At 34.1% G+C, this 16,747-nt stretch overlaps 1 protein-coding gene across 1 annotated transcript in view; it reads left to right on the forward strand.

Moving 5' to 3' along the window:
- The window catches only part of LOC117317814 (cardioacceleratory peptide receptor-like), a 118,816-nt gene extending 108,440 nt beyond the window's left edge, over positions 1–10,376 (forward strand). The window contains exons 4-7 of the mRNA XM_033872757.1: positions 1,008–1,153; positions 7,157–7,310; positions 8,617–8,745; positions 9,840–10,376. Of these exons, the coding sequence (XP_033728648.1) occupies positions 1,008–1,153; positions 7,157–7,310; positions 8,617–8,745; positions 9,840–10,078 (668 nt within the window). The 3' untranslated portion in view covers positions 10,079–10,376. The remainder of the gene's footprint in view (positions 1–1,007; positions 1,154–7,156; positions 7,311–8,616; positions 8,746–9,839) is intronic.
- Positions 10,377–16,747: the final 6,371 nt, after the last annotated feature.

A 16,747-nucleotide genomic window follows, 5' to 3' on the forward strand; every position in this document is an offset into this window, starting at 1 on the left:
TAGGTCAATGTCTGGGTGACACAATTATTATATCAAGTATGTAGGTCAATGTCAGGGTGACACAATTATTATATCAAGTGTGTAGGTCAATGTCTGGGTGACACAATTATATAATAAAAACAACATATCTAACATAGCTATTAGGTCATCAGAACCGAAGGGTCGGGATGACATATAACCATCATGCTTCGTCCGTCATCTGCCGTCGTCTTTCGTGCGTAAACTTTTCACATTTTGAACTTTTCTAGTTCAACTTGTGGGATTCAGGTCAAATTTTTTATAAATGTTCCATTGATGATATAGATCAAATGTTGTTACTTTCCGGGTTAATCGGAAATCCAAGATGGCCGTCATGGTCAACAGTACCACTATTCTGGCTAATGAGTGTAACGCAATAGAACTGAGGTTGTTGGAGTCCGATAACCGTTAAGGAACACGTGCCGTTTGTATTCTCATGATTATTCAATCAATTTGTTCCAAACGTGCGATATTTTATGGGCCCTGGTACTATTCATTAAGTTTAAACATAGTTATACATGTATGTACATTAAAAATTAGTATGAATGATAATAAACAAGCCCACCCAAATGGATGGTATGCAGATTTAAATCTTGAGTGGCTATTGTAAAACTTGCTAATTGAAGAGATCGACAGCTTTCAGATTGTCTATTTTTTTGTTTCAAACACAGATGTCGAATCTATATGCAGATAATCAGGGACCGCTAGTATTAAGTCAGGATGCTTGTAGTAGCGAACATTGAATACTGATTGGTCTCATGTGTGGCAAAACCGATGATTTAACCAAGACTTAACCAAACATCCATGAAATAATATTAAACAATATATGTATATTGATTTTCACACGGTAATCTGCCCTTTGTTTTTATTATTTAACAATGTTCCTGTTTTCGTATCGTAGAGAGCGTATCATTCAGGTTACCTGCGAAAGTTGAAAGGTAGCATCTTTGTACAATTGAAATATTCTTTTATCATTTTATTCACTATAGCCCGGCGATGTCGTATACTGATCGGGTTGAATTGGTCCTGTGCGATAATTTTCTCCATTCCGATGTTACTGTCTTACAACCTCCAACTCGTGGATGGACATATGCCTCAGTGCTGGATGCAACTTCCTGAGCCGTGGATGTGGAAGGTAAACACGTTTCAAAGTAGAAATATATCTTTTGTTTGTTTACATATCCTCATTTTGCCGTCGTTCTTTATGAATTAGCTAACACAAAGGTGTTGAGGTGTTGAATGGACGTTGTACGAAGCTTGACACAGTGTGGCGTTGAGAAATGTCAACCCAGCAAAAATATATCCCCTTGTGGTTATTCGTTCAAAAACAGGCCCGACGGCCCCGAGGACAGGAAAAGGTTATGTTAGGAAGTATTTAGGGAGCTTTTGGGTAAGCATAAATACAATTAAATAAATAATTCTACCTTAATCAACACAGCTGATACCCCCTCTTTCTCATTGTACCGTCATCGGTAGTAAGTATATACATCCCGTTCCTTCTATCGGATATTCACGTGACAAAATTAATTAAGTTCAACACGCTATTCTGTAAGAACATGCGGTTAAAATGACATGACAAAGTTTAATTTTGTTTAAAACCTTGTTTTAAGTCTTCAATGCTCTAAACTGATTAACAACTGTGTCTCACATTGACTTATTACATATATCCAACCAGTGTTTAACTGTCAATCCTATAGAAAGGTATGCTTAGAAATATCAAGCTGATGCTCGAGTCGCATGTTTTAGAATACCACAGTTATCAGCATATAACAGATGTAGATTTTAGATATGATAGATGTTGGTAATGGCTTCCCTGTGATAACTTGATATCTGACATTACCGGGATATACACTCACTTACATTATTGGTCAATGCGGAAAGAACAATAGTGTTTGTTCTTAAGTCTTATCAATAGCTGTATTCCTTTGATGATGTCGTCCAGTGAGTGAAAGATACATATTTGCATTTTTGGAAGGCTGCGGCATGTTCGCTCTGTGAAAGAAAGTACTGGAGACACCCAGCAGGACAACCCTGCTGGACACACACGGAATGTATTTAAGGGCCAAACCATTCTTCTCAATATAAAAACAATATTGGGCTTTTAGCAGTATTAGAAATCAACTAGATTATGGTACGGCTTGGCCTTATCTGCGGTTTTCTTCAAAGCGGCCAAGTCTAATGCAGAATCTATGGCGACATGAAGACGGAGAAAGACATGCAAAAGGGGCAGCAGGTGCAATTCTTGCATTTTACGCTTACTACGACAAAATTTAATCGCGTGAAATTGATTATTCGACCACTCTAGCTAAATAACAATACGTAACAATGTTGCATACATACACGTCCGATGTTTATTTAATTATTCATCAAGACAGCATTGTATGTATGTTATATGTACAGGTATTTTAAGATATATAATCATACTGGTAAATTTGTGCGTTTGCTTTAATTATGTTATAATGTCTTAGAATAGGGTCGCAAGCTGTTTATTGCGAGTGGTGAGCATTTATCTTTGTTACAGTGTATACTCATTGAAGCATAAAATAACACTAAAAGCATTTTTTTGTGAAAATGTTTTATTGAACAGTACGATTGTTCTAGCAGTACATTAGCCAAAAGAAGTTCTAAATTCAATTAAATGTGGACAATCGCAATATGCTACGGCCGTGTTGACATCCTGGCCCGATTTCGGCTGTACAATATTCTAGGTAATTGAAAGTTTTTTATGAAGAGACATAAGAGCTTTGGCATTTCCCCGAAGCGTCTTGGCAGTGCATGACAAGCCATCAAAATATTTGATCTCTACGACGTCTGTCATTAGAAGGCACTGGCTATTAGGGAGCATCCAATTTGGATTTGTTCATTTCAACATTGTTATCTTTCTCGCACTGAAGCTTTATTTTGGTCGGTGTTTTTATCAACATTATTGACAACTACGTGAGTGAGGAATGATGTTGTTGGGGCGCGATCGTTAAACTTGGATTCACAGGAACAGTTAATAAAGTGAACGACACACTAGCGAGGAACCCATTCACCTGAAACGCTTTGCGATAAAACGAAGAGACCATGATTTACCGCGCGGTGTTAATATTACTTTCCCGTGTCGGTATTTAACAAACAAAAATCAAAAGTATCATACTCTATCAATCAGTATCAAAGTTAATGAATTAAGCTATGCACTGACTCTTAATAATGATGTTTGTCAAAAATGTTTTCTTCAGATTGTATTCTCGTATAGCACTCAAGGGGTGTTGTTTTTACAAATTTCTATTTTAGACCATAAATTTGAACCAAAGCGTGATAACTTGTAAATGATTAAAATGGTAAAAATCGCTTGCCTGAATATTTAACTATCGAATCGTATTTGAAAGATTTTACACCGATTGCATTTGTAAGAATAAACAATGATATAATAAAATATCATCCGTGATGGGCTTCCTATTGTTAAAATAAAAATTGTCATTCTTCAAATTAATGACGTAAACAATATAACAGGGGAATACAATTGTAACGCAGTTTACGTTCATTTTGCCAATAGATTGCATCAAACAGTTCAATACTAACATTGACAATTAACCATAACCGTTACGAACCAATCAACTCTAATAAAGAATATTAATTAAATCGACAAGAGCTTCAGAAATGCTGATATGGGTTGATAGCCAATAGTGCGCTCTTTTAGTGACGAAAACATTAACACGCTTTCTACTGGAAATGAGACTTTAAAATTCCATTTGAGAAAACCTGTTATCACGAAAAGCATGATAAGTCATCATATAGCTTTTAATCATTCAATTTAATTTTGAAAATGTTGATACTCGTTTATGACTGCAGTATCGTCATCTTTAAAGCTTCCTGTCCGAACAAGAGGTACAGTTTTGTTCAACTAATAATCTTTTAATAATCTGTCCTGCACCTAGGGTGCAATAATTGCACCTGCTGCCCCCTATGCATGATTGTAAATTGCGAGTAAAATTTGGGAACCTATCTTTTTCCTGCATAATTTTCTTTTTCCTAATGTCTCCCTTGACTCTGACTCACTTCTGGACTTTAGGTAAACGTTCATCCCTGCCAAGAAGGCTCTTAGTTCTGTCCCCTGGCCGAGCAAAAACCGTATTTTTATAATATGGTAGATGCTGCTCCTACTTAGCGCTCAGCAATTTGAGACGACTGGTTTGCCCGTTGTTTAAATAATTTGACCGGATGGGGTGTCCTGCTGTATTTCAGTGAGGTCAAACTATAAAGGCGGCATCAGTTCCGAGCAATCACAGGGAGACAAACACGAATATACCGTAGTCTCCGAAAACACACAAATATTCACTACACGCAATCAGAGGAGGCTATTCTTCAATGACCTTAGCTGTCGACGAGACGTTTGACAATACTAATCAAAACCAAACGCATTTCGGTTCATGGCAATGTTATTTGAAATGGAGTGTTCGTTGATGGCGTAGAATGACGTGCATTGAGAAAAATATATAGCAATAACATGCCTTTCACAGTCCGGAAATGCTATAACGGCATACATGTGCCTAATTAGTTTAATGTTTGAGGATGACTAATGCAAATTGTTTATATAGTAATCAAGCAATATGAGACAGGGTTTTTAAATGTCATCACTCGAAATATACGATTGCAATTACTGTAATTGCTATTTACGGCAAAAACTTAATTTAAAGACATAAAGGATGCAACATGTTTGAGACACGTTGGTACAATTCATTAATTACTTAGATTTTTGACAATAGCAGAAAAAATATAAATGACTAACTCAGAAGTGTCGAGCGTATTGATTTTAGCTTATTTTGTTTTTTTTCCCCAAATGAATTACGGTAATCAATTAACCTACGTTGACATTTGTGTTTATAACAATTGTTTGTGAGGTTAAAGCTCAAATTGTCTCCCAGTAGGGTTAACAATGTTCACCTACGCAAAGCAATATATTATATCTAAATGTTGTATCTCTATCAGAAACCCGAGTTGAGGTGTTCAAGCAATGATTTACCTCATCAAAATTTAGCAATAGTTTTAAAATCTTAAAAACATCTCGAAAAACTAACCTGACACGACATTATGAAACTCTTTATCTATTAATACATGTCTGTTATATACACATTGATGTAAAGTAGAAATGAGATTTTATGTAATCTTGTGAGTTAACTAATCACCATTTCCACAAATGGGCCTTGGTATATTAAACATGCATTAGCCGTTCGGATTCTTCAATATTCATTCTTTTATCTGTTATTGTTTTTAAATTTATCTTGTTTCTCCATCTTTTGCTCCTTACAGATTGATTGATTATGTCTAACGGTCGGTCGGCAGTTATGGTCATGTTGGGTCAAAATTATTAAGCTGGTCTATATGGAGTTTTAAAACATTTAAAACCACGTGGTCAAGCCCACTATGAGCATATACAAAGGAGGTTTAAATATTGCAGATCAAATACCGTTACAAAAAGAACAATTGTTAATTGAAAATTGTCGAATGATGACAATGGTGTGCGAAAAATAAGACACGGAGTTATGTTTCCATAACAAGATCGATCAAAAAAATTAGATAACAAACTTCTTATATTTGTATCCAGGAAGTATTTGTCACGAATATATTTGAAATCTGAGCATTTTATCATTAAATGTTCAACAGTGAATTGGGTGACGCATGCTTAGCGTACAGGTGGGTCTTCCCGCTTTAAAGGGTATAAATGAGTAAAGACAACCTCCTTCCTCTGATGTTTTCGCTTTGGAGGGCGTACCCCAATATCTGACTTGATTTGGAATAGTTTATTGTTTGTTTCAAGAGACTATTGTTTCACATAATCCTGTATGGCTGATTCAATTGGCGGTTTTATGTCTGTATATGACGTTTACTTTTTGTGGTACGCTTGGTTAATGGCATTATTAGCTGTAGTGTATTTACTCCTCACAACCTCGAACGAACGTTTCGTATAAGGATGCAAACAATGTACCAACTGATCTTACAATCATTTTCTTTCGTCATACTCCTGTAACGACATGCAAGTGTCATTATTACACAATACGTGTGATTTGCCTTAACTATATGCATAAGCTATAGCTTGAACTATTGCATGGAAAAAATCACTATTGCACGGTCACGTGCGAACTATTGAACACCTGAACCTTTCGGAATTTAGTTATACCCTTTCAAGCGTCTTAGTCACTCAGATGTCAACACTGGCAGACGAAAGTCAGGACTTCTAGTCCTACATGAAAGTCCAGATTTCAGTGATTATAGGTGTGTTTTAGTGATTGTATAATAAAACAAATGTATCATGGGTGTCTGTGCAATAGTCCAGAATATGTGATCATCGGTATTGGTGATCGACCGATGTTCTATTGCACTCGGCCACAACATCAAGACCCCCGCAGTCTAATGTTGTGTGTACCTGGGGAAACGAATGGCTTCCTGATGGATATGTACTAGAAAGAGTCGTCAGAACTAAACGCGCTGTATTAGATACATGAGTGGTTTGATTCCATTTGGACTATCGCTCTCAAACAATCCGATGTAAAAACAATCACAGAAACATCGTGATTATTCGTATGGTTGTATCTTAAAGCAACCCCACACTTAAGATTTGTCCTGGTGTGCGAAAAAGATAGAAGTAGAATAACAGAGGGGACAAAAAAGTATAGGTTTCCGTTTAAATCACAATACCGAATATGTTTTAACGCCCTTTTTCTCCTTTTAAGGGGGCGTGGGGTAAACTTAAAATTGACAGACCTCACAGGGAACTCCTTAGATTAATCGGCTAGATTTAAATCATGTTTCATAATCTTATCAAACCCTAATAGTTTTCTTTGTCATTTAAATAAGTTCAAGGTGACGAACATATCAATAATCAATATTCTATATGCTAAACGTGGAATTCATACAAAGCGTTGGTTTTGAAATTTTAAACTGTATACTAATGCACTCCACTCAAACTGATTCATCACATTCGTTTTCTTGAAGACATTTGTTAATGGATAGTGCCAGGTGTTTGTATAATCATAATTTTATGAATTCATTTTTAATTTTCAACATTTCATATAAATTAGTCACGCTGACAAGTTCTAATTCCTTTTTATTCTAAAGGTTATATATTATTATTAGACACTTTGCTTTCTATTACCAGGTATATATTACGCTGATTGCAATTCTCCTCCTCATTATACCTGCTCTTATCATCGCCTTCTGCTACATCTTCATCGTCATCGTCATCTGGAGGAGGTCAAGTCTCTCACTAAACGCCGTCAATGGCGGAGAACACACGCGTATTGTGTCAAAAGGTAAGCACATGTACACGACTGTGATATTATAATGATCACTGTACTCAAATTCACAAGGAAATCAATTCTACATTTCCTAAAAAATTTATAAAATTTACTATTTTCTTTACATGATTCTATTTTGCAGTTATCACGTGGGCTATATACGGTAAAATATATTAAATACAATAACATGCTTATAATGTGATAACAACCTGTTATAATTTTTACTGATTCTATACTTTGGTTAATCAGGTACATTGTATACCGTCAATAGGGTATGTTATCGTTATTAGATTAATTACAGAGTAAGTTAGGATTGGTGTATAAATGATTCACTTTGGACAATATCACATGATAAGGTGAAGTACAAATATTCGATGGGGAAAAAGTTACGGGAGATAAATGAAATACATTAAAGAGGTTTGAAAAATTGTCAAAGACTAAAACAAATGTTAAAATATAGAGGAAAATATGTACCCTTAATTTGTCAACTTGGTTAACTAGGGTATTGGATAATGTTAAGATAAAATTAACGAAAAAATAAACCAAGGATATGAACATGTAAAGTGCATTAGCTACATTTGCAAAAGCTGATCGGATATAACCAAAATGATGTTCCCTTTGCGGCTTCTCCGCGTAATAAACAGCAGTTGTCTCCCTTCGTACTGTACAATACATTTGTACAGCATGACTATCTATAGACAACATCAATTAGTTGTAACTGCGATATAGCCATATATCCCACTCCACCGCTGTTATAGCTTATACAGCCTATATATAGGTTATAATTGATCACAGAATGCTCAAAACCAGGCACGTCCTTAAATGACCCTGGCTGTTAATAGGTTGTTAAGCCAAAACAATCCAAATTGGTTGAAGCAGTTTAAACTTGCTACAATGTTAGATTAATGATGCATATTAGTTTACATAAAAAGGACCATCTTTTAGTGAATTACACATATTCATGTAAAATATAGATATGTTGCAGGCATTATTTCTAATCTCTTGCCATAGTATGATTATATATCGAATAAATTTAATCGCTGTATATTGCTAGAAGTCTATTAAACCCTTAGTATTACTACCGATTCCCAGAAGCACACAACAGCTGTATGGTGAAGCTTAATTAAGTTTGGCTCTGATATAATTCCTAATCTCTATATATAAATGTTAATATATTGTGCTTGTTCAAAATAATTCCTTCCATTTCTGGAAAAATCCATTCAGATGTTAATTGAATTTTGAGTTATGGATTAATATGTTTTAAAGCATCAGTATTTTACCGCCGTGGTTCATGTTCATTATAAATCATATTCAATTATAGATGCTGCTTCAAGCTCACCGTCTGACCAGAGGAAGCGAGTACATTGGACGGAGTGTAACGTCAGCTCTCGGGGTCTTATTCCGAAAGCTAAAATCAAAACTATCAAAATGACCTTTGTTATTGTCTTAGGTGAGTCCAATTTAGAATATACAGCATATCTGTGTGTTAAACACTACTGTGAATCACGTATTTGGGTTTCATTTTTTGCGTTAAAACGGAAGAAGAGTCTATCCTGCTTTTTATCCCTCACGGTGATTTGTACGAAAATAATACAGGGACATGCTACATACAACACATTACCTTTTATCTCTACCATCAGCAATATGGAAACGTCTTTACAAAGAACGCATATAAGGTCTAGACAACCACCTGTGCCACAAAAGCGTTGGGAAAACCTGATAATGATATGTGTTTGGATAATATTTAGCACGTTGTATAATAATTTGAATTATAATTAAGCTGTAAGAAACCCTTCGTTTCCGCAGAGACGGCTACTGTGCACATGAAGTTATTAGTCCCCTATCGGAGAAAAAGGGGGACTATATGTTTCATCTCCATCCGTCGGTATGTCTGTCCGTCTGTCAATTCATCCACTCAGTTGTTTTAGTATCAGGGTTTTAGGTCATGTTAATCGTTACTATTTTAAGCGGGGCTTGATAGCATAACACTTTTTGCTAAGCATAACAATCATCAAACACAAGTCTATCCTATTGAAGTCTCTAATAGCTCATAATTTGCAAATTGAAATCATATGTAAATAAGAGTTCGCGAAATCATGTTTTCGCGAATATGTCAGAAGTGGTAAATTCACAAATCTGAGTGATTTATAATAAATATGATGTGCACGTGCCGTTAAAATGGATATGTTTTATTTCATAACAGAGACCAGGGCGTTTTCCGTTGTCACATCTTTTTCGCAACCTGTCCCATTTCTAAATATCAATGACCCAAGCCTACAAAGCAATCAACTATCTTGTCATTTTCGTTGTTGCTCTTGATATTTTAAAACGAAAGTGTAATACGACAAGTGTTGTTTTAATATATATGTATATACCCGTGTTCAGCGAAATTATCACAAATATTCTGTTTGTATGGAGGTTATTTTGTTTTTAATAGTATGATACAAACGCCGACCAAATTTCTTGTTGCGATTTCATGATTTCCATCAGTTAAAAAGTTTATTAGTCATATTTTGTCTGAATGTACACCTTTTTTCCTTTCAGCGTTCGTGTTGTGTTGGAGTCCGTACTTTGTATATGATCTACTTGATGTGTACGGCCATATACCGAGGACAAATACGATGATTGCAGTCAGCACATTCATTCAAAGTCTTGCCCCTCTCAACAGTGCTGCCAATCCAATCATATATATGTTGTTCAACAGCAAGATGTACAAAAAGTTCTTTAAAAACAAAAAACATAACAGTTCCCCAATTACGAGCGCGACACGGAGCCAGTTATGAGGTCATAAATCATGAGCTATCTGTTGCGGTGAACTTTTCCATTTTCGTTTGCTATTTGTGTTCAGCTTAATTGCTGAAACTATCAGCAGCTCTGTATCAGCATATATTGAGGGACAACTTTACACGAACTATGTTATACAATGCATATGGAGAACTTTACATTAAGTGCATTACATATGATAGGTTAAGCATGCGCAGTCGTCATGTGACGGTAGATCATAGATCATAGTTATTTTTAAAGAACTATGTACATGTGATATCATTAAAATTATTGGTGGATATTAAACACGAACGAAACATAAATTTGTATAGTGATCATTTATCGAGAAGGGAGATAACGAGTGTATTTTGTTTCATCATCATGATAATTTAGGGTCAAAAATGTCCGACATCATAGTCATCACTCTCGATCGATCGATATTTGTAAAAAAACGCGGAGCAAATCCGCCAGGGAATATTCAACAATTGGAGTATAGTGTAAAGTATACATCATTTTGAGTGTTGTTTATTTTTCAAATGTACCTTACTTCACAAGTCTATTACTAGGTCATTCCCGAGAGAGCATAGTGTTCCAAAAGGAACAGTTTAAAATCCGAAGATATTTTTTATACGAAACGCAATTTTTTTACGTTAAATAAACAGAATGAACCATCGTATGATACCGGTTAGTAATATTGAGGTTTGCTCCGCGTTTTTTTGCAACTATCGATAAGACTTCGAGGTTCGAAAAATAATAAAAATGTGAATATCCGATAATAAACGTAAAACAATTACGATATGAATCTTCGAAGTCTTATATTATATGACTAACCTTGGCGATATGATGTGTTAATATAATTTAAGTAATATATGTGAAATTGCAACACGTACCGCACTATTGCCACACTACGATCTTAAATCTTTCCGTTCTATCTTCTGTTCTTTGTCTTCTTACTGTCTTCTCGATACCCGTTCTGATATGACCTTGGACTTAAACCACAAATTCTTATAATAATTTATATTGTCATGTGAATAAAGAAATGTTGTCTCCTTTCTAAGGCAAAATGTGAGAATAAAACCACTTTTAATCGAAATTCAAAAAATGATTTGGAATCGGATATAGAAATTTTGACAATTATCTAACCAACGGTCGCCGCCAGCGATGTGCTTGTGTTTAGTGTAAGGCGTTGTTTCCATGTTTACTATAAAGTCCGGCCATGTCGAACTCAATTTATTTGTTATCATAACGTTAAACATGTGAAAAGTTACAAACTGTGCATCACAGGCTTTATTGCATCATTTAATTCCTTTGGTAATTTTCAAAAGAGGAAGTCATAGCTGGTTATTATGGTTATGTTTCACCTACTGAATATGCATTTAATATTGTTTTTAACTAGAAAGATAAATATAATTTGAAAGAAAATGGTGACTAAATTTAAGGTGTAGAGAAGTGGCATCAAATTATATGGAATTATTTGTAATATATCCGGTGATGCAGGATCTCTGGGCCACTTTGTTCAAATAAATATTTTCTTATTACAATCAATCGATACCTTTGATATATGACAAATAACAGGTGTGTATGACCGAGATATTGTTGTCCAGTTCACCTGACATAAGACGTCAAAGTGTATTCAGAGAGATGATAACATGAGAGTGGTGTAATCGTTTATCTGTTATAAGTAAATAAATTTTACGTCTGTATCGCGCCCTCTGCTATGATAAGAGTGATATTTACTTTATATTGATAGAAGTATGAATGACCTACTATATGGGACAAAATGATAAGGATGACAATGCGAGGAGGTATACAAACCTCACAGAAAAGTACCATTGTATTACAAAATTATACAAAATCTCGAACAAAATGACATTGTAATATAAAGTTGTATTTCACAAAAAAATAATATTGTAATTTAAAATTATGCAAAACATCACATATAAAAAATGATGTACTTCAAAATTATATTAAACCTCAAACGAAATAGAAATGTATTATAAAATTATACTTTACAAAAACTAATATTTTAACACAAAATTATACAAAACTTCACATAAAATGGCACTGTAATATAAAATTATACTTCATACAAAATAATATTGTAATATAAAATAATACAAAATTTCACACGAAAATAACACTGATATGAAATTATACAAATCTTCACTCAAAACAACACTAAGCATAACAGTATGAAAAACTGCACACATACTAGCACTGTAGTGTAAAAGTATAAACAGCACTCAAAATCAAAATCAAAATAATTTACAATGTACATGTGTATACAAATTCACACAAAATCACAAGTACACAAAGCTTTACACAAAATGACACTGGAATATAAAGTATACTAACGACTCCTTTTTTCGTAATATTTGATATACTTTGAAAACTGGGAATAATAAATTTTATCAAATTAAGTCAAATATCGTTTATTTTGTTCGATTAGTAAAGTTCTTTACGATTTGAATCACCATAAGACATACAAGGCGTTCAATTCTAAACATATATTTATTACATTTGTTCCAGTGAATATCGGAAATTATTCATTCTATAAAAGTGATATTTTTTTACTAATGAAAAATATTACCTTTTCTGATATTATTCACCAGCGTAAAATCTCACTTTTTCTGATTTGTCCAGTCCGAACACTTTTATAGGACGTCATAACGCAAGTAATAATACAAAATATCACGTAAATTTCTGAGTCGTTGACGGGGACCCCAATCAATTTAGGGTGCGATTCAACAGAATATCTAACAATATATTCTATAATATCAAATATATTTCACACGTGTTGTTAATATTTTAATATTTTTACAGCCTCACTCGTGAAATATATTTAGCATTACTGAAGACAATGTTAGGAATCCTCTATGTACTTTGTGAGATATAAAAAATGACTATCACATGTCTAATCATATAGTACGAATCATCAAGTTTGAATACAGAAGCTATTGCTAATTAATACTAAATATTCTTTCATCGCTAATTTCGATCACATTATATAAATCAATTTTGATGAAATATTTACAAGTAAATTGTCATGTTCCAAATGTCAAAACCCATTTCATAGACTTTTTTTGTCTCTGTCGCGGGACGGAAACCAAAATGATCTGTGATAGTATGAGTAGTAGTATGTTCGGGTATCCGAAGATCCCTCCAGGTCCCTTTAGGTCTCTCTAGCACACACATACCCCTCCCCCCCCCCCCCCCCCCCCCACACACACCCACCAGCCCCACCCACCCCCCACACCCACCCCACACCCCACCCCCTATCATGGGAGATTCCTACACACCGACAATATCAAGAAAGACGATATCAGTATTTTTTAAATGTTGTCGGAAAAGGTGGCATGAAGTGGAAAGACGAAGCCACGGTATAGTAATTCCACCTTAACAGCACGATGGTACGATCCGACACCAATCATTATCTTCATAATGAAACTGGAAAATAAATGTAATAGAGTAGTGTTTAGTAGTACGGGCATCGGTATACAATTACCAGTCGTGACATTAAAGGGTTTTGGACAAATAGGATATTTTTCCATTTTCTGTTAGCCTGACCCCATAAATGTTGGCTGACACAGGTTTCACCTCGCCTTACAAAGCTGTTTATTTATTTTAGTAGGGGGATATTGCTGCTTGCTGAAAAAATTTAATGAGCTAGGTGGTCAGATGGTCCAACGCGTCATTTGGTTCACCTCACCAGTATCACTAGGCTAGAATCTGCCTTGTTATATGCATTTATAGAGGGAAACTTCAAAAAGCCCCATATTATTTTGTAAACATTGAAAGCAATGACAGTGAATGACCTGATTTTATCATCTTACATGTCTAGATTTTCTTTCCACACCTCATGTCTGTAAATTTATAATCAAAATAGTAGACCAGCGGACAATATCATTACCTTGGTAATTTACTAATATCACATGTCACCTTTTTTTCCATTTTAAACACTCAAACAATGGCATATACACTATAGGTCTACTCAGAGATGTAAATATCACATACAATGTATGTGATATATACATCTCTGGTCTACTATACAGTGAGGTGACAAAATGATCTCACTTGTGCAGTCTTTTTACGGTGATTAATTTTCCTAGCCTTGTTAACCATTTTATTTTTTTGCATAATTTGATAAGATTTTGTACACTTTTAAGAACATGTTTTACCTTTCCTGACCTAATATTAACATAAAAATATCCATTTCATAATTTTGCAAGATAAAGATTTGATAAAAATGCAGTAGTTTGAAATACAGTTGTCTCATCCTGATGTAATTTAATTAGACAGTACGTAATCACAGAACTGATTTTTTTATCTAAGACGATACATGTGTTTTTTTGTACATTGAACTTTGAGGATTTCCTTTGTACATATTAAATCAAGAATTTTTAAATATTGGTTGAAATTAAAGCGTCCAGATATTTTGTACTCAAAGCATGTTATGATGACATGTTGGAAAATAAAGATCCTTGCATTCTTTATTTAAATCAGGAACTTTGAACTGTCAGTCTTGGGTAAATGTTTGAAGAAATCAGTTACTGTTCTGATCAATTTTACAGTAATGTATTCAAACAACGTCCTTTATTGACAATTTCCTTAAAGAATGTTTTATGAAGGTTATGAAGGAAATGTATTTGATATGGTGAAAATGTTACGCAGACATTCGTAATTGATTTGATTAAAACATATCATTTTAAATACTCTAGTATATTTAAACGTATTCAGTTACTCAAAGTAGAAAATATAAAAGAGCTTAACAATTCAGGAAAATATTTATCACTAGCAAATAAACTAAAGGAAAGATTTTTCATAAGATTTGAATTAGAATATATTCATTTTTACTGATTATTTCTCTGTTTCCCTATAACAAATCTGACAAATTAGCTTATTGAATTATAAATCATATAAGAGTGGATGCCTTTGTCCATTAATGTTATATACTATTTTATCCAATAAGCTGTAAAACTTATGGAATAAAGTTGAATTTAATACAGTTGTTTAATGAATAACGGGATCATCACTGGAGTACATGTAACCAATTCACTGTTGTAACCCAATATATTAATGTAAAGTATTCCCACATCAAAAAACCTTTGGTAGATACAGTAGTGTGTAAATAGTGATTTAATGCGACACACATTTGGGTGTTAGTTATACTATCATCTCGGCAGCAGTGAACCTGTGACGTAGGAGGCTGACCGACCTTTGTTATCAGAATGAAATTTTGCATATAGATGGGCCCATGCAGTGCCCTGTATCTCAGCGTGTACAAAATGTATATACACAACCCCAGGAGTGTTAGGGTAATTTGACTGGCTTTTCAGAAAACCAACCTATAGACAACTTTAACCTTTTTGTGTCTTAAACCCTTTAAGCAGGACCCAACTGTCACCGAATGAAAAGACTGCCTAACTGGACGGTCAGCTGGTACCACGTACCAGCTGACTCGCAACGATGAGGCCAACACTAGGTCGTATCACGGTATTAATTGATCCACTCGGCACGAACCGAACCGACAACGGGTATTAAATCACATGAACACTGGTATTCACCATATCCCGAACGTAACCACAAAATTGTATTTAGCGATATGTTAGCTAGGTATGTCTGAAAACATCTCACCAATAAATACATTTGATTTACGCGTAATTAGGATCATACCGAAAAAACCCTACAAAGGAATTGAAATATCAGGATTTGAAGTGTTATTTAAATGGGATTGATGCAGAAAGTGTTCACTTTGATGGACATATTTTGTGCTTACCGAAATTATTATTGCAATGTAATCGTTGATGTAAAAGAAATTTAACTAATAATGCTGAGTCCATTGTTTTATATGTTGAAGAATTGATAGTAATAAATGTACTATACTGGGGGGGGGGGGGGGGGGGGGGGGGGATGTTTTTTCCGTCAACTGATTGACAAAAGCCCGAGAGGCAAATTTAAAATCGATATTAAGAAATTTAAGATACTATTGTAAAGAAGAATTAATTCTTATACGTATGAAGAGTCAATGGTGGATTGTATTGGAATGGAATGTAGAGAGAATTGAATAAGAACAAGCGACTTATTTGCTACATAATAATAATATTATCATTTCTATAGACAAGTGAATACATTATACATTCTTATAAAACATGATTATGTTTAAATCTCATAAAACACTATTATATAGATTATTGAATTCAAAACGGATAAGACATCTTGTTGAAGAACAATCTGAAACGGTTTCATTGATACAATAGTAAAACTAATACACGTTGTAACATTTTATTGAAGTCTCTTATACGTCAAACATACAATGTTATCTATATATCAACTATGTAACCTTCAAATGATGTCTCTCATACTTGAAAGATTTGTTTTGCAACTCAATCTTAATTTTTTTTTCTGGCTTTGTATTAACACTTCTTTTTCTATTTTTATTTTTTACATCTTATTTTTTCTAGGTCGGTTCTACTATTCAACATTATTTTCTACTTTTATTTTTTTTAAAGATTTATATTACAGCTGAGTTTCATTTTACAACTTTCTAGCCTTTGTGTACTACTTGAATTGAATTCTAGATTTACATTACACTGTATATTTTTGTTTTTATTCCATTTCTTTTTTTTTTTAGATTTGTTCTTCAACTTTTCTAGTTTTACCTGAAAATATGTATTTGTTTAGTTCTTCAG

Source organism: Pecten maximus, chromosome 19, assembly GCF_902652985.1.
Source record: "Pecten maximus chromosome 19, xPecMax1.1, whole genome shotgun sequence".
Lineage (NCBI taxonomy): Eukaryota > Metazoa > Mollusca > Bivalvia > Pectinida > Pectinidae > Pecten > Pecten maximus.